Genomic DNA, 19,644 nt, shown 5'->3' on the forward strand with positions numbered 1-19,644 from the left:
TGCTCCCCCATCATATTCCTCAACACATTGCTCCCCACACCAACTTGATTCCCGATTAATCCTATTAATATTAACCTCACGTATCCAAGATTAATCTCATCAATCACCCTGCCCATCTACATTAATCCAACGCCCCCAAGTAAATACCAGATCAGTCTCGATTTCCAAGAGATGTAATCCTTCACAGAGGCTAATAGTCCTCTCCCAGCCATGATATCTGAAGGTGGCTCGTCTTCTCATTTCTTTTAGGGTATATAACGGCGGTAGTTGGTTGTTACATAACTTAGGGGTGCTGAAGAGGGACACCTTCATATGGTGGCACTGATCTAACTGTAACTCCATTGCCTGGTTACATAAACGTTCAACACCCTCCCTCTTCCCAAAATAGATGGTAAGTTGTAGGAGAAGAGGAACTTCAGCCTGAAATCGACTGGGTTCATATCCAGAAGAGCCTGAAACTGCACCAGCAAAATAATAAATGGTGCTAATCCACTCTTTTTGTGTATATGATCGACATATATACTTAACCTGTCCCATATGATGGGTCTGTAAGTACCGGTAGTTCGTTTCCTCCGTATCATTACCACCAATCTTCACAATTGTCAGTTACTGATGCAGTCTGTTGTCTCCAGTACCAGTCAGTTCTCATCAATCAGTATATCACCAATACCAGTCAGTTCTCATCAATCAGTATATCACCAATACCAGTCAGTTCTCATCAATCAGTATATCACCAATACCAGTCATCAACATCATCTCTCTCCCCTTAGTGGTGACCGGAGTATCAGAGGAGCCACGAGGCCAAGAATACGTAGCGTTGGTGATCGGCGTCCTTGTAGCAGTGATCATAGTGCTGGTGTCTGCTATACTCCTCATCGTGTGGCGTTCAAGAAGGCAGAAATCAGGCACCATCACGCACGAGACTTTCACCACAGCTTACGGGGACAAGAGGGACATTGTAAATCTCAAGGTGGGTCCAAGCTTTTTACATATTTTTTTATTTCTGCATATTGTTTTAGGGATTGAATTAGATGTTTATGATTGTTAGGTTTGTTTTGGTAATTTTTTATGGGCAGTCTTTGATACACTCTGCGAATAGGTTCTCTTTAAATGGGCCAGTTTTTTGTGTTTGGTACATCTTGCAGTCTTAGGATGGGCCAGACAGTAGGGATTTGTAACTTCATCAGCTCTTGTAATGTGGGCTAGATTTTTGTGACATTAATGCTGTGTTGTTAATCTTAGTGTGGATCAGTTTATTTATTTTGGTTAACGCTTTTGGAAGTCATACAATAGACTGATATTCGTTTTAACACTCCAGAATGGTAGACTGGGATTACAATTTAAGACCCAAAATTATTAGTCTTACGGTATGATGATTGTTCAAATTATCATAAAGTACGTGCTAGGTTCGTGTTCAATAAAGGAACTTGTACACTATTTCTCTTGGTTATCAGGAAAGTCATCATGCTGTACCTGATTCACACTAAAATGCAAGTAGAAACCCTTCAAAATTATCTTTGTGGCTTCTTGGCCAATTAAAGTGGGAAAGAAGCAAAAACCATATGGCGTCCCATTTTTGTGGCTCCTTAGGTCTGGAATGGGAGTTGTAATGAGGGGTCTGTAGGTCTGTAAAAGTGAGAAAGAAGTGAAAATCGTATGGCATTTTCTGTGTAGTTTCTCAGTTCTGTATAGTAGGTTTAATGATATACCTTTGGCTTATACAAGTGAGAAGAAAGTCAGAACCCCATGTCATTCCCTTTATGTAGCCCCTTAGATCAGGAATGGTAGCTAAATCCGAAACCTGAGAGACGTGTGGGTGAAAATAGAGGGAATGATGTACTTGGCCAGGTAGGAAATAATTCAGGTGGACAGGTAGGTCATTAAAGGTGTATTAGGGTAGAGCTTTCTGGCTGCCTCTCCCTTGGTCGACTAGGCTGCTGGATTATGTAAAGCCTTCAATCTTTATCATTGTTTTCCTCTACCTTGTTCTTTCTTCTTGGCATGATTTCTTAGTTGGATTGCTTCTTCTTCTTCTCTCTCTCTCTCTCTCTCTCTCTCTCTCTCTCTCTCTCTCTCTCTCTCTCTCTCTCCCCATCCCCCTCCCTACTTCCTTTCCTTCTTCCTATCACTCCTCCCTCCATTTCCTTCTCCCCATCTCTTTCCTTCACCATTTCTTCTTCCTGTCACTCCTCCCTCCTATTCCTTCTCATCTCTCTTTCCTTCTTCCTATCCCTTCCTCTTCCCGTCAATCATTCCCATCGTTAAAACGATGTTACACACGATAGAGATGATCATTTACAGTTTTTGAGTCTACCATTAAAAAAATCCCAGGCGAATATTTTCCTACAAGATTGATAACCTCGCAAGGCCTTTCCACCCACCTCATAAAAATTCACATCTTCATCAGTTTTGCCTTTCATCTTCCGAGGTGACGAACGAAAAATAACAAGATCGTTACTTTATATTTGGAGTGCTGGACGAAAGGTTTTGATGGTGTAAGTTTGGCTGCCTTGACGTAGCAAAGATTTTCGTTCTGTATTTCTCATAGCTTCGTGGCAGAACAAGGTGGGGATACGGCTCAACGTCCATCTCATAGCACTTCTTCGTGACTAGCGCCATATTCTAGTGTTAATATTAAAAGACTGCCAGGGCTTAAAATCTCTTCCATGGCACTTCATCGTGACTAGCATCATATTCTAGTTTTCATATCATGTTACAGTTCTGGATTCAAGGTGGAGAGATTGCAATTTTAGGACAGGTTAAAGTAGGCAGAGGAATAGAGGATATTATGGATCGTGTTCAGGTATTGGTCTCTCTCTCTCTCTCTCTCTCTCACATCGTTCATAGGGTTCAAGAATTTCGGATACTTTGATGGGTATTTTTAGGGAAGATTAATTGAGGGCGGATGTTTTGAGTTGTGTAATATATAAATGATTTAGTGATTTAGCTCAGGCCCATTTCACTGAGTAGGCTTTTAATAGTTTTCCTACTTTTACCCTTTCATTTTTCCAATTTCTTAGCCCTGCCCATCCCATTTATGTTAGTGGAAAATAATGTTAGGGCTTTGTTTATGAATTGGTGATTTCTTGAACAGAGTTTGGTCATGTTTACGTTGAAGGTAATTTTTTTATATTTTTATTTTTAGGATGAAAATGATGATGATAGTGATGATGGATTTGCGGTATCTGAAAATTGACAGTTTGGTGATCACTGTTGGTAGTACAAAGGAGATTTTCTTGTTATTTTTTGAAGTTTTTACAGTTTTTTACCATGTATTTTCTAAGATTTTTAACCACCTTTTCCAGCTGGTGATTTTTGACATATGGAATTGTCGTGTTTTTACCTTACCCCATGTTTAGGTGGGAGAAAAGGTTGGAATGATGATGATGATGATGATGATGCAAGGTGACATCCATTTTCTAGACATAAGAGGAGGAATGTGCATGGTTTGATTTTTATTATTTTTATTCCTTTTCCACGCCTGTCACGGTATTTTGAGTGGGTGACAGTGTTGTGCCCGAGCATGCGTCACCATCCACTCATCTGATTAAGCATTTATCACAGCATTTTATAAGTATGCATAATTTTGACTCCCGTCTATTCTAACTTTCTCTTCACCATCCATGCATATAATGAAACGTATCCTACTATTTCATTAGCTAGTATGCATAAGTTTTCTTATGTATATTTCCATCCTCTACGTCCATACATATATTTGACCACGTATTGATGTACATTTTGCTGAATAACATTTTTCTCGACACCATCCACATATTTTTTGAGATGTAGTATTGTGTATAATTGTCAGTATTTTTACCCACATAGCATAGTATTTACACATCGATACTTTTACCCATGGAGGTGTTTGGTGGAGAGACAGGTAGGGAAAACAGAGAATTCAAGCTCTCACCTGAATCTCTCCCACCCAGCATTTCCACTCGTCATGCATCATCTACTTCTACCCGTGTATGAATCCTCTTTCAACCTACACCAGCTTCGAAATTTTTGGTATATATATGTCTCGTATTTTGTGATATAGGAGGCGATTACAGTCACATAAGGCATTTTCTCATCAGTAATTTCACAGTCGTATATAAGGTGTAATGGTCCAGTTCGACATAGGTTGCAAACTCGTGCCAATAGGGTGCTTTACTTTAATGTATTTGGGTAGGTTGTCGTTTAGGCTTGTTTTTGGTGTGTGTGTGTGTGTGTGTGTGTGTGTGTGTGTGTGTGTAAATGCTAACAGCCAGTTTTGTATTATCTCAGTGTAGAGGATTCCCAAACTCGAAAATGCGAAATTTCACCCATGTTAAAGAAAGACAAGTTACAGTTTGTTTTATTCTTGATATGTAAAGACTATTAGGTTAGAAACAGATTTTTCATATGTTGGTTAGTTAGATAAAGCCTTCAGTACGCCCTTGAGTTTGTGGTGTTCTTTTAAAGTCAACTGAAATTAGCTAGAGTTTGCAAGAATGAAATTTTAAAAGGGCATCATTGTAATGGTAGTTAAAAGGCATCGTTTTGATGCGGTTATTAAAAAATAGCTTACGGAGCTTTGGCATCAGTGGATTCCCAAACTCGGAAGTGCAGATCAACAAGGACTGTTGAAGGGAAAACATTCGATTTGAGGGTTAGATCTAGCATGATACGTTTCAAAGGTTTTGAACCAGTAGTAATAATAATAAATTCCTTGTTCGTTCGTAGCTGTGAGTTTCTCAAACTCGAAAGTAAATAATATACACGACTCTAAAAACAAAATATTTAAATAATAATAGTGGGAGTCCTCAAGCATCTTGCATAACAAAGTTTGGAACGAGTGATGAAAAAGATGGATTCCCAGTGTTAGAAAATGCATAATACTATAACCATTTAAAAAAAAAAAAAAAAAAAAAAAAAAAAAGCATCGTATTGAAGGTTTACTCCAGAATGGAAAAAAAAAATGGTTTACTCGTTTCTGTGGAATCCCCAAACGGAAAAATGCAGACTACCAACGACTATCATTTTTCCTGCGTTGTGGAATTTCAATATGCCGAGTGCCCCAGGAAGGTGGTGTCTCCTAATAGCATCAGTACCACGAAAATGTCCCAGGGCTGTGATTTCTACTTGCCTGGTGATGGTATTGCTGCTTGTGGTAGTGGTTGGAGGTTGTGGCAGTAGTGGGAGGTGGTCGGTTTAAGTGTGTATGGTAGCTACAGTGATGGTGGTGGTGTGATGATGAACTGATGGTAATGATGAAAATGACCCCAATGCTATGATTTCTAGTTGCATGGTGATTGTGGTAGTGGTAAAGGGTTGTGGTCGTAGTGGTAGGGGGTTCTGGTCATAGTGGTAAGTGGTCGTTTTAAGTGTGAATGGTAGGTACAAGTGATGATGGTCAGGTGATGTTAGTGGTAGTTAATGGCAGTGGAAGATTTAACTCGTGGTAATAATAACATTTGATAATCAAGATGAATGGTAGTTGTAGTAAAATAATTAACCCACCATGATTGTAAGAACCACAAAAAATATCTTTGCCAGTATGGTGCGTTGTTTGATTGTCACAGATTTAGGGCCTGTCAGTCTGGAAAGATGATAAGGAGCGACACTGATTAGTTTATTCTCACAGATGTCCTCACTTTGTTAAGCTTAGTAAGAGTTTGTAAGTCATGGGGGTTGATGAAGGTCGTATCTAACCCCTCCGGTTCAGAAAGGCTCTTGAATTTGATATTATGGAGAGAGAGAGACAGAGTACTGTAAGAGAGAATGGTATAGAGGTGGCAGGACCGAAAAGATAATCACAAGAAAAGAAGTTCTCAGATTAAAATAGTTAAAACGAATTGAGAGGCATACATTCATCTAGTATTTGAAAGTTCCACCACAATATCCCCCCATTATGGTGTGTTTTCTCGTTATTATTGATCTGCTCATACACTGGAAAGGTCATTAGAGGGGAGATTGATAGTTGGTGTTAGTTAAGGCTCATTTAGCGGGCGCGGTGATTAATGGGCAAGGGGGCGTGTACGTGGAGAGTGATATTTCTGTAGGAGATTGTGGATGGATATTTTTTCCCTTTTTTCATTATTATTTTTATTTTAGTTGATGTTGACTACTTTATATGTAGAGTGTGAGAGTTACAGTAGGTGTGTCGAGTTTATACAGGCAGTAGAAACATCCCTGGGAAGTGTGGAGTTTATATAGGCAGTAGAAACATCCTTGGGAAAGCAGAGTCTTATAATGAAGAAAAAGCCAGTACTCAGTAGAATATCACCTTGTTTCTTTGGCACGACAGTTTGAGAGAACTTTACTCCATCGTCAAGCATTGTACAGGTTAAAGGAAACATCATGTGGCAAGAGTTTGAAGCAATTTACTGAGTTCATAAAAAAAAAAAATACACGACATAAAAGTATCGGTAATTAAATGACCTGGTCAGCCTACAATAAAAAAAAAAAGTAAAAAATTCAGTACAAATAAAGAAGTTAAATGATAAAGCCAAGAAAAAGGACAAGGCAAAACTTAGACAAAAAAAAAGGCAAGTAAAGCAAAGTCCACAGATATAACATTATAGTGAGCTACTTACATTAAAAACACAGGTCAAGGGAAGTGTCATTGCTGGCTAGTGACGGCCTATGCTGCACCGTCAACACACTCGAACAGAGAGAACTTCGCCTCGTTCACACAAACAGTGAGGAATGAAAAGGAGTCAGCGGATGGGGGGGGTCAGAGTCTAGGGAATGTTTACGTATGGCGCTGTGGGATGGTTTGGCTATTGGCCTGTTCTATTGTCATTGATTGACCCAAGTGCTCAAAGATACGAACCTTTAGCTGGTGTTTAGTTTTGCCAGTGTACATTACATTACTGACACGTGTACTGATGAACTGCAAGCATGTGTAGATCACCAGTACACGTGTCAGTAATGTACACTGGCAAAACTAAACACCAGCAATAGGTTCGTTATTTGTGCACTTGGGTCAATATAAACAGGTAGATAAGGTGTGTTTGTGAACTGAATGTTCTTTGCAGTGTATTTAAGAGGTTATTTTAGGTGTATCAGAGGTTTTATAAATATTAAAAGCTGTCAGAGTTGTAAGATGTGCTACTTTTTATTGATCTGGACTATGGCAGCTTGAGACTTGAGCCCCTCTCGGATTGAAAAGGGATCAGCTTGCAATAACCCGATAGCTTTTCTGGTATTAGTATGAGTTAGATATATATTGCTACCAGTGGGACTTTTTATTTGTTTTATCTAAATCTTCCGTGACAGGTTTCGTTGTGATTATATTCCCCCATTTACTTGACGTTTTAGGCAGTGGGGTATTGGAGCTGATATTTGTTTTTATTATTGAGGCTGTGGGATGGTCATTACGTTTATTGTAATTTCAGAATCACTTGAAAATCTTGTCTCAGCTTGAAGGAAATATTAGGAGGTAGTGTCTGGTAGAGAGAAGGAAGAATACGAGGGAGAGAGATTGAGAGTGAGGGGAAAGGATGAGAGAGAGAGATTGTATGAGAGGTGGGAAAGGATGAGAGAGAGGGAGGTTGTGTGAGAGATGATGAAGAATAACAGAATATATCAGCATACCATTGAGACGCGATTTAAGACAAACCTACTAAGTAACTGTACCATTCCTACATAGAAATTAATCAACATACCTAGCCTACTTGCGGCCGCCCTGCCCATCTCTCCCATCGGCTAAGCGCTGAGAGGTATGCAGTGTGTGTGTTAATGTAAAATGAGGCTAATGGCGGTTGGTGAAAAGGTCGTCATCAAAAAGAAAGTACTTTGGAACCTGTTGAGGGAGATTGGTTCTTGTGCATGGCGGTTTTAGGGTGGGTATTGACTTGGATTGGGAGGTTATGTATTGATGTGTTTTTTACGTCTTTGCTTCTTGTGTTTGGTTCTCTCTCTCTCTCTCTCTCTCTCATGCTTTCCTTTCCGTCCTTCCTTTTCTCCTTTTTTTTTTTTTTTTTTTTTTTTTTTTATTATAAATACTCCCATCCTCATCCTTCCTCTCATCCTTTTCTGTTGAAAATTAAAATAATTATCTGTGTGTGTATGAGAGAGAGAGAATCATTGATCCTTGTCAACCCATGTGACTCCTTGATGAGCCAACACTGACCCACCCCAGCCTTTCAAGGGAAAGGGAGCTATGAAGGAGGGAGGGATGGTGAAGGAAGGAGGGATGTCTGAGGGATGGAGGAGGAGGAAAAGAGAGAAAATTGTTGAGATGGAGGGAGGGAGGGGTGTTTGAGGGATGGAAAAGGACGAAAGGAGAGAAAATTGCTGAGGTGGAGGGAGGGAAGGATGGTGAAGGAAGAAAGTATGAGGGATAGAGAAGGAGACAAGGAGGAAAGATGCTTGAGAAAGAAATAAAGATGGAGGATGGAGGCAGGAAGGAAGGATACCTAAGGGAAAAGATGTAAGTGAGGCAGAAAGTGTCATGAACGTAGAAAGGATGTGTAGGGGATGAAGGAAGGACGCTTATGTTACTAATTACAGGAATAGTTATCACCTTTCGTGTTTCTTGCCAACCCCACACGATTCTCTCTCTCTCTCTCGATGGTTAATTGTAATCAGGTTAGAGGGGTTGACCAGTAACCAACGAGACTCTTTTCTGTATCACAAAGGTCATCAATTTCATGCTATCATCGCAGTGTATTAAGTTGTGAGGATTGCCCAGTTCCATCAAGTGAAAGCAGACTAATTCTTTCACACAGTACTTTGTAAAAACACTATTGGCATACCAGTAGCATAAAACCTATCACCATCACCACCACCTGCGCAAGTATCACAGTTTTATTCAGTTTTATCCACTGTCATCACTGCTTTAGTACTTCCACCTTAACTTGGCCCAGGTTTGTCCTCTTGTAACTTTTTTCACGATTTCTGTGGCAGAATAAGAATGTGCTACGATTCTGCATCCTCTCCATATCACATCTTCGTGACTGACATCATTCTAGTACTGATCTCTTGTTACACCTCAGCATTCAGGATAGTGAGGTGTCAGTTTTAGGCCATGTTATAGTGAAAAGAGCAAAGCCTCACTGTCACTCACTTTAACAACTCAGAATTCAAGATGGAGAGGTGACAATTTTCGGCCAAGTTAAGATGTAATTAGTATAATATGTCACTCCCATTTCCAACTCAGCATTCAGGATGGAGAGATGACAATTTTAGGCCAAGTTGAAGTGGAATGAGTACAGCATCACTATCACTATCACTTTACCAGTTTCCATCACGCACCCTACTAGTACCACAAACAGCACCATCTCCAGCTATGTACAAACCCCTGTAGCATCTTATAGTGGAGCCTGCAAGTGGTATTTGGGACGCACACTTAATGAATTATCCACTGTGTGAAAGTTGGGACCTGCATACAGATGCACACCACCCTGCCCACCACTTGCATTTTGTGTGTGTGTACGTACCTACAGATGTGCACCACCTGCCTATATATGTATGTGTGTGTTTTGTGTGTGAATTGGAACCCACACACATGCACACCACCACCTCACCCACCCTGCGTTCTTAGCTTGGGACCCTGTTACAGTCTTGTGTATTAAGTGAAACCCCATAAGAAGCATTTATTTACCTGCACAATTTGTTAGCATTTTAAGACCTGCCCACCACTTCCCATGCATTGCCCCACCCCTTACTCCCTCCACCCACTTCTTATCAGTAATTCAAGAAGAAGCATTATGAAGTGGCTGTATTTCCTGTCACCCACTACTTTCCCTGCTATGCCATACCTCACCCCCCCCCCTCATTCCCCATCTGCAAGCAAAAAAGAAACCAAGATAAACTGAACGCATATTTCCTTTTGGTAATAATATTCAAACCCACCCATTCACAGGCTTCCTTACACCACCCATTTTCTTCTCCCCACCCATCACCTTCCACATACACCCCATATGGAAACAAGTGCAGAATAAGTGTACCCGATATGCTTCGCACACTCACGAGAGCGATGAATAGACTGATCCACCTTCCACTGCTTTTCACCCTCTCTCCACCTTTCATTGCCTATCACTTTCCATCTGCTGTCCCATACTTTACTACCCAGTCGCTCCCTTCCTAGGAACAAAGAAGAAACCATTGTGAAGTGGACGCATTTTTCTTCACGACTGAGAAAAGAATGTATATATATTAGGTTTATCATAGATTGCAAAGGGATAAGTAAGCTTCCATTTTTCAAGTCATTTGTGAAACCATGACTTGCTTAAAGCGTATTTGGCTTCTCTGTCTCGCAGTTAAAGGCACTGTATAACGTGGAATGCTAGCAAACCACGCTTAATTCCCCCAGCTATGCTATACATTATCATCTAGAACTTAACTGAAAATATTTTAACACTACTGGATGAACCCACCCACTCCAAACCACTTTTCACCCATTGCCCATCCTTCTCTGCCGACTTATCTACTTCTACATTTAAGAGAAAGATTATAATAACAATTTAGACCCGCCTCGATTTCTTGCCTACCACTTTGCACCCATGGCCCAGCCTTCACAACCCACCTAACCCCCACCTGAAAATGAGGAATGTCTATACCAAGTCCACAGTTAAGGCGGCGATGATGCTGAAACCCACTAACCACCCCATTCACTACGCACCTAAACTCCCCTGTTTGGAAATAAGAGGGAAAAAAAATGTGGAAGTAGAAAACCCTTAACGAAATGTACACTAAAAATTACACATTTAGAAAGAGGTAATATTTCAACCCACCTACCGTTCACTTTCCAAGCATTGCCCACCTTTCCCGGTCCACTACTGCCCACACTTCACTCCCCCCCCCCCCATCCCCCCGTCTGGAAACGAGAGAGCCTGTAGGAGTCAAGTAGGTTCCCGTGTCCGTGTCATTTGTATATAAAGCGGCATAAGAGCATCGTTGGCATATTCAGTAGCATGGAGGGCATTTCTTGGGCTACACAAATCCACCCTCTCCCTGTCTATACAAATACCCCCTTCCTCCTCCCCCACCCACCACCACCACGTTCCTTCCCCCTCTACCATCACCGCCACTTCTATCCTTTCAGTCTACTACTATCACCCACCATCCAAACCATCGACATCACCACTCCTGTATTTACCCTCCCCACCCTTACCACCAATGCCACCTTCACCCCCCACCATCTGTAAGTCCCCTTATCACCCTCTGTCACCTTCACCCTCACCATATGTAAGTCCCCTTATCACCCTCTACCACCTCCACCTCCATCCTCCTCCTCTCCACAAGCACATCTCCCTCACACTCCTCCACGTCCCCTAACTCTCCTCCACGTCCCCCCACTCCCCTTCATGTCCCCCTCACTCCTCCACATTCCTTCGCTCTCCGCCACGTTCCCCCAGTCTCCTCCACAACCCCCCACTCTCCACATCATTTCATTTCATCTAGTCACTCATTAACCCCCCTTCTTCAACATGTCTATCCTCCCCCTTGCCCTCCCTCCTTACCCCACTCAACCTTGCCAACTCGGGACTCGTCTGCTCGCTCTCACCTTTCACATGTAAATTTGGACCCTCAACTTGAGTACGTGTGACCTGCATAAAATATTTCTTGAAGTCCTCCCCCCTTTACCCCTTTCTGAATACGCCTCTCCCCCCGTTTAACCCCTTTTGGATACGCCCCTTATCCCTTTTCAGACCCCCCTCATCCCCCTCCCCAGCCAGCCCTAGCATTTAAACCTTCATTTTTTCATTCCAAGATTTTTTTTTTCTTTCATGCACGGAATTCGACAGCCCAATTATCTTTTTTTTTTCCTCCACTCTCTTTGCCCACTGCCGAGTTTTTAAGCTGTAATTTGTTAGGGTAAAATTATTCTGGAAAATATGGCACGGTTGTGTTTGGGTGGTGGTGGTGGTGTGACAGACTAGGTAGCCCCTCTCCTGGTGTGGTGTGATGGTGTAGGTGGGGGAGAGGTATTGATAGTGTATGAGTGAGTAGGTGAGTGGTGTAGTCCCCTGTTTTTGGGTGGTGGTGTGGGTGGTGCGACAGTTTATCTAGTCCCTTCTTTAGTTTGGTGTGTTGGTGTAGGTGTGAGGTATTGGTGGTTTTTGAATGGTTAGGTGACTGGTGTAACTCCATGGTGGTTAAAGGTTCTTGGTGAAGTGTTGGTGTGATGTATAGCTGTGGTTTGACTTAATGGTGTAGTTCTTTAAAGTGGGGTGACAGATGTGAGTCTTTATTATGTGGTGGGTAAGGTGAGTGGTATAGCCCCTGCCGGTGTAAGGTGACTGGTGCAGCTTACTCACCCCGCGCAGTGGTGCGAGGTGGCTAGTGTTAGGGTTTTTTGTGCTGAATGGTAGGTGACGGTTTTAGCTTCCTCGTGGTATAGAGCGACTGGTGTAGCTCTGGTATAACTGGTTTATCTGCTTATGTGATTCTGTAGTCCTGTAAAGTGAGGTAGTGACTGGTGTTTGAGTCTCGTGTTATATAGAGGGCAAGGTGACTAGTAGCTCCCAGATGGTAAAGGGTGACTGGTGTGGCCTCTGATATGACTGGTATATCCCGGTGATGTGAGATGACTGCTGTAGCCTCTGGTATGACTGGTGTATGCGGGTTTTGTGAGATAACTGGTGGGATGAGGACTGGTGAGGCCCCTCATATGACTGGTATATCCCGGTGGTGTGAGGTGACTGGTGTAGCCCCTGGTATGACTGGTATATCCCGGTGGTGTGAGGTGACCAGTGTGGTGGTCTCTGCAGGACGTACAAAAGTTCCTGACCGCTCCTGCCGTGCTGCGTCCCTCGTCCCTCTGCCCATCGCCTCGCCTGGGGGTGCCACGGACCAACGGCTACCGACTCAACACCACCCTGCCCATACACCCGTCACAGGTAGCGTCACACACGCCTGAAACCCACCCTTACATGCCTCATACCTGCACCCACAACATCCCTTATCCACATCCTGTCCTTACTCTCATCACAGGTAGTGTCACACACCCCTAAAACCCACTCAGACATGCATCACACCTCCCCCCTCATAACATCCTCTGAAAACATTCCTCAGTTGTAACACCTTTTCTCCACACCCGTCACAGGTTGCATCACACACCTGTAAAACCCACCCTTGCTTGCGTCACATCACTATAGCATCCCTTCTAATCACTCTTCTGTAACATCTCTTCACCACATTCAACACGACACCCATCACAGGTAGTGCCACGAGTCCTAAAACCCGACTTTACATGCATCACATTTCCCGTAACATTCCTTAACACTCGACACACCCAGCTTATACCATAACCCATCACAGGTAGTGACATACATTTTATTGAGGTTAAATCCAAGCTGTTTTATGCGGGCGAGGGAAATTCACTCATTGCAAGATGTAATCAGCACAATTTTGAATACTCAGACCACTAGAATAATTCTGGCTAAAAGAAATTGTCTTGTGGGAGCGTGAGTAAATTAATGCGTCCAAAAATTGTGAATGGGTTAATTGTACTCCTGTCCTAGCATACATCTCCAGTTCCACCAGTCATAAATAGCTTACAGTATCCCTATGCCATAATACCATTCCATTCATAATTATCCTTCACCCTCTTTTGGGTTAATTGCACTCCATCTCCGAGTAAACATCTCCAATAATTCATACATTCCACCCATCATAAATAGCGTTACAGAATCCCTGCACTTTAATATCATTCCGTTTTTAATCATCCTTCATTCTTGACTAGCGCTCCTTCGATTACCATTTTCCTTAACGTCTGATTCGTGTTTTAATAGACCTCTTTTAACCTCATGGCATATTTTCACTTTTCATTTTATTGGTTTGAGTGATGGTTGTGTTTCTCTGTCATTGCTGCACACGGGTAACAGATGGGCGTTGGAATTCATTTCATTTAGCAAATTATTTTTCCACCTGTTTCATACTCGGCCGCTCCATTTTTAGTGACAAATTGCGTAGGATGACAATACTAATGAAAATTTCGTTCCATCATGTACGATAGCTTAGTGTGTGTGTGCGTGCGCGTGTGTGTGTAATTGTTTTGCAAGATTCCCATTGCCTGTCCTGTCCGACTGGTTTTTTCTTTATTGAAGAAAGCCATCTGACTGCAGTAAAAGAAATAGGTGCTCTAGAGGGAACCTTCGTGTGGTGGCAGGAGCTGCCTGGTTACGTATAGAAATGTCCTCCACTTCCTTACCCTCAAACAGACAGTGGACTGGAGGAGGGCAGTTTAACCCTGCAGTCCACAGAGTTCACATTTCAGATGAGCCTGGGGTCACAACACAAAACGAAAATGCCATAGTACTGAAAAGGTTAACCATTGTTGTTATCTCATATCTTTGTTGAAACTTGTTCATTGTACGGCTGTGCCCGTTTTCTTGAAAGGCTGAGCTAGTAGTAGTTCTGGTTATTCTTACCATTCTAAAAGTTTCTTACAGAGTGTCTGAAGAGAACCGATTGTTTTATTTTCTCCATTGCCTTTGCAGAGAGGGTTTTGTCTTTGAAACAACATTAACAGTAATTTTCTTGTGTTAACTAACCTCCGGGACTGAACCGCAACTACACATCCCCTAGCTTCCATACCCCCCCCCCCACGTGAAACATCAAACAATTCCTGTTATCCTCATCGCCACATTGACCCCCTCGCCCCCATTCTCGTTAATTAAATGTGGCCGTCACCCCGGGTACATTAGTAGCGGTATAGGGGAGGGAAGTGTCAGAGATAGAGGGAGGGAGAAACAAGTGGTATGAGAATGTAGAAGGAACTGCATGAAAAATAAGCTGCTAAAATGAATAAGTACTGTACACAACATTTATGTTTTTATTCATTTACTGATACCGGAATAATGTTTGGGAGATGCAAATAACTTTATTCTTTGTAACAATGTAGCCTATACTAAGAAAATATTTGGGGTATGGAGCAAATGTGTTTATGAAACATTTGTTGAAGTTATTGTTCTTTACATAGACGTGACATTTAAAATGCTGTAAAGTGCTAGTCCTTAAGTCAGAATGAGTGGGAATTTAACTGTTAAAAGCGCCATAATGCTTAAAGACAAAAACTAAGTTCTATGTACGTTTTATGTAAGCATGAACAATTTCGTAACTAATCTATTAAAGAATTATCCAAAATATAATTTATATAAGTGAGCCGTTGGTATCCTGGACTAACATCACAGGGAAGGTGATGAGGTAGCAGAAAGCAGGAACGGGTAAGTCATACAGAAGTCAATGAAGAAGGTAAAAGAGACTGTAAACAGTCGTCCCAGCGACTTATTCTTTCACTGGTCGTTTCACTCCCGTGCAGTAAGTATTAGTACGTTTAGTTTGTACTTATTCTTTATTATGGTGGCAGTTGCGCCGCCAGATTTTAATTTTATTCAATTAGTATTACCATGGCAAATAAGGTTCTTAGGATAAGGATTGCTCAGTACACTTAGTTTGCCTACAGCTGGTGTGTTGTTACTTCACATAAGAGGAATTAACTCCAAGATTGATATTTTTCAATAACTCTTTTGTGCATTGGATATGAAATTTTTATGTGCAGGTTTGACCATATCTGAGGAATAACTAGTTTTGATTTCATTAACATTGATAGCTATATATACTCTTATGACATGGTTGCTAATGAGGGTTCACGAGAGCTTAGAATCCAGAAGGTGACTTGTTTCTGTCTTGATTTCAGCCGTTCTCCGCCAAGTTGGAGTATAGGTTGCCGATCACTTTGAAATTTAGCATACAGTACACCGGTCATAACTTTCAGATTACTGTATCTCTTAAACCTGTCGTAGAAGCATAGGAAAAGGGTAGCATAGCAGAAGGCAGTTTCCACCCACCTTCCTAACTTGCGGACAAATATTCATTCATTCATTCATTTCATTGCCAGATGCCATGTATCCCAAACGGGGTGGCCAAGGGCTTAGAGTTAATTGTTTTTACAGGGAGGGGCACTAATCCTCCACCAACCCCACTTGACACGTAGGGATGCCTACAGCATCTGGTGTTCCCAGGTGGTCACCCATCCAAGTACTAACCAGACCCAATGTTGCTTAACTTCGCTGATCGGACGGGAAGCGGTGTACTCATGTTGGACAAATATTCTGTACAGAAAATTTATGAGAATGAAATACCTGAAGGGTATGTGATGGGAAAGATAAAGAAGTGCTAAGGCTAAAGTGATTTGGTATACAGTCTTATTTTAGAGAGGCAGTCCATGGTGTGGGTGTCGTGAAGGAAGTGTTCTGGGAATAGTGAAAAAAGTAGTACGTGAAATGACCCACACAAATTGTTCCGGGGAGGGAGGGGGTGGAGTGATATGGAAAGGGGGAAGAAGGAACTGGCACGTGAAATGAGCTGCGTTGTATAGCCATTGTGTGTATTTGTGAGAGAGGGGGAGAGGGTTGTAATAGATGAACCTGTGTGTGTGTGTATGTTTTTAACAGATTTCTTTAACTTCATACATGTGAAATTTGTGGAAGTGACATTAAATTTTTCGAGATTTTCATAAATTTGTAAGTTGTGTATCATTCATTAAAAATTCATTTGCGTCAAACGTTTAACTTATTCTCAATAAAGCGTTTAACTTACTCTCAGCGAAACGTTCAACCTACTCTCAGTATCTTATTTTGTGGGTGATTTATCTTATTGTATCATTCCATTCTGGCAGTCTTATGTGGAAGATTTTAACTGTAGGATCCAGTGTGTGTGCGGGTGGGGGGGGGGGAGTATTAGTTTCTTTCAATACTACCCCTGTGTGGGTGGTTGATGTTTTTATATCATTCCATACTAGCCATCTTTTTGTGTGGAAAGTTTTCACTTGAGCCTGTGTTTATATAGATGGTGATTTTTTTTTCCCCCCCTATCATTCCTTTGTTCCATGGTATATGTACTCATTTTTCCCTTTATGCATTCATTATTTCGTGGTATAAGTTTTGTCCATTTTGCCTTTTATTTTGTCTCACAAGTTAATTTTGTGTTATCTTTATGTTGTGTATTTTTTCTGTAGTTTCTCTTTATAACTTTGCATCTCCCTCTCCTCAGATGGGCGTGGAGGGTGCTGGTGGAGAGCTGGACAAGAACGGTTTATATTCTGAGCCTTACCACATGACATACAGCTCCATGGGCGGCTACTCCTCCCTCGCACACAAGATCCCACACCACAACCCCCTCTCCAGCCCAGATTATACAGGTCAGTTGAGTTGATTGTAAGGCATACTGTAGAGCTACACAGATGAATTGGGGAGGCTTGGAGCTGATCTGGCTGAGTCTTGGTACAATGATTGACTACTGAACTAGCCAAATGGTCTTATAATTAAGCATGTGTGCGTGAATTAGCAAAGAATACTTATTTTGGGTGAATTTTAAAAAACCTGTGCTTGTTAGAAGTGAGTGGAGGTGGTTTAAAGGAACTAAGCTACACTGGTGAATTAGCTAAATAGTCATAGAGTACACTTTATTATATAGAGGTACATCAGGGAATAGGCCATCTGATAATATAAACTTGGGTGCGTGAATCTGGATAATTATAAAGAAGAATGAATTTTGGTTTGTTATGAAAACTATAAACCTGCCTTTGTCTACGTATCAGCCTGCATCCAACATTATGGAATTCAGCCAGCAGTGATGCAGAAAAGCCAGACATGTTCAGTAGTCACATTGTTTAGGGAAAAAAAAAAGGGAACTTGTCTACACCTTTTGTTTAATAATGTGCAACAAAAGATTAGGGTAACAGGTAGGTCACAGGTACACAGGTGAAGTGAGTAGATTTTTGTGGATTAAGACTACGCAGGTGAGTTGCTTATATTTTATGTATTAGGGAACAGTTTGTGATTTCGATAGTGCCATGTTTATTGTTATTCCATATTCATATCCTAATATATCCCAACCCATCCTCTCTTATCCTGTCATCCCCAGTCCCCTCCTAACCTGTCCCCACTCTTCCAAACTTCTCTCCAATCCCATCTTAACGAGTCTCAACCCTGTCCCATTCCCCTACCACCCTCATCGAGTATCGTGCTCTCGTATCGTATCGTCCCCAGTCCCATGCTAACCCTTTCTCACTCTGTCCTAACCTTTCCCCAATCAAACCCCATCCCAGCCAGTTCAGTCCAGTCCAATCTAATCCAATCCAGCCCAATTCCTGAGGCCTTGCAGAGAATAGGTGTGTTGAGCTGTCCCATGCTAATACAGTATATCTCCATCTCATTTCATTCCAGTCTAGCCTCATCCTATCGTCCCCTGTCCCTTACTGATTCATCCTCATTCCATCCCAGCAAATCCTATCCCTCGAGCCCCTGTCCCAGTGCTAATCTAACTTTATCATGTCCCCAACCCCATCCCATCCCACGTATATCCCATGAGCCTATCCCATCTAGCCTGATCGTCACCAGTCCCTTCCAAACCTACTCTAACCCCACCCCATCCCATCCCAATCTTCCTAACCCCATCTCATCCCATCCCAACCTCTCCTAACCCTGTCCAGACCTGTCCTAACCCCATCCCATCCAAACCTGTCCTAGCCCCATCCCATCCCATCCAAATCTGTCCTAACCCCATCCATGCCATGCCTATCCCAGGAGGCTTATGGGATAGGTGTGGTGAGTGCTGGAGGATAAAAACTCGTTAAGTGTAGAGGGTGTAATTTGGCTGACTTGCCGGCACACGTCACTTGGACTAGATGATGTGTCACTCAAGCCCCCCCCCCTCCTCTCTCTCTCTCTCTCTCTCTCTCTCTCTCTCTCTCTCTCTCTCTCTCTCTCTCACTCCCCTTCACCATCATTCCTTATTTTTCTCCCTTGTCGCTACCTACACCCTCCCCTCCCTCTCTCCTCCCCCTGCCACAGCCTATCTCCTCTCTACTTCCCCCCCGCCATTCCCTGTTCATTTCGTATTTTCCCTTCACTCTCCCTTCTCCCTCGACGTCTCCTTCCCCCCCCCCCTCTCTCTCTCTCTTTTTTCCCCAGTCTCCTTTCTCACTCCTCGTCATTTTCTTCCTATCCTTAATCCCCTTTTCATTCTAATCTCCCTTCCCTTCGTCACCCTTCACCTTCCCACCCATTTTCCTCCTCATAACAGTACATTCAATCTCTTCTTTATTTCCCAGTCATCCTCCTCCTTCCCAAACCTCCCATTCCCTTCCCGCTCTTAGCCTCTTTTTTCCCCTCATTGCCCTATCCTCCTTCTCCTTCCAACACCTCTCATTCCCTTCCCTCCCTTAACCTCTTGCGTCCACGTTTCATCCCATCTTCCCCTTCTCCCCACGTCACCCAGCGAGGGGAAGGTGAAGTCAATTCTTGTAGATGTGTGGTAGAGCAAGATGCAAATGAGGCGGGAGGGGAATGGCCTTTTTGTGGAGAGAGAGAGAGAGAATACTTTGAAGCCGGACTAGTGAATAAAGACAAATGACATTGAGTGAGTGCGAGAGATACTGAAATGAGTATTGCTACCCTCATCAATTCAATTAGGTATTTTTCCCATATTTGTGGCCACCAGACGATTCTATTCAGCTTAGTAAGGATCTCTACTGTGAAGGGGTTCCATAGGACTGTATCATACCCCTGAAGTTCTAGAAAGCCCCTTCTATGCTACGTTTACTTTAACCTAACGAAGATCCCTAACCCGCTTCAGCTCAGAGTGTTGATTTTTCTACCTTCCATCCTTCCATTTCGTCTTCCTCCCCCTTGCAGTATTTTCTTTCCTTGCTTCTTCCTCTTCCGT

General features: G+C 42.4%; 1 protein-coding gene and 1 pseudogene across 1 annotated transcript in view; one reads left to right on the top strand and one right to left on the bottom strand.

The window, feature by feature from the left end:
- Ddr (discoidin domain-containing receptor 2) overlaps nt 1–19,644 on the top strand; it is a 199,765-nt gene that overhangs the window by 113,973 nt on the left and 66,148 nt on the right. The window contains exons 9-11 of the mRNA XM_080269408.1: nt 771–970; nt 12,684–12,812; nt 16,969–17,116. Of these exons, the coding sequence (XP_080125534.1) occupies nt 771–970; nt 12,684–12,812; nt 16,969–17,116 (477 nt within the window). The remainder of the gene's footprint in view (nt 1–770; nt 971–12,683; nt 12,813–16,968; nt 17,117–19,644) is intronic.
- Nucleotides 15,914–16,029, bottom strand: LOC145395946 (5S ribosomal RNA; annotated as a pseudogene).

Source organism: Coenobita brevimanus, chromosome 33 (genome assembly GCF_032717465.1).
Source record: "Coenobita brevimanus isolate Jiangsu-jjx chromosome 33, ASM3271746v2, whole genome shotgun sequence".
Classification (NCBI taxonomy): Eukaryota; Metazoa; Arthropoda; class Malacostraca; order Decapoda; family Coenobitidae; genus Coenobita; species Coenobita brevimanus.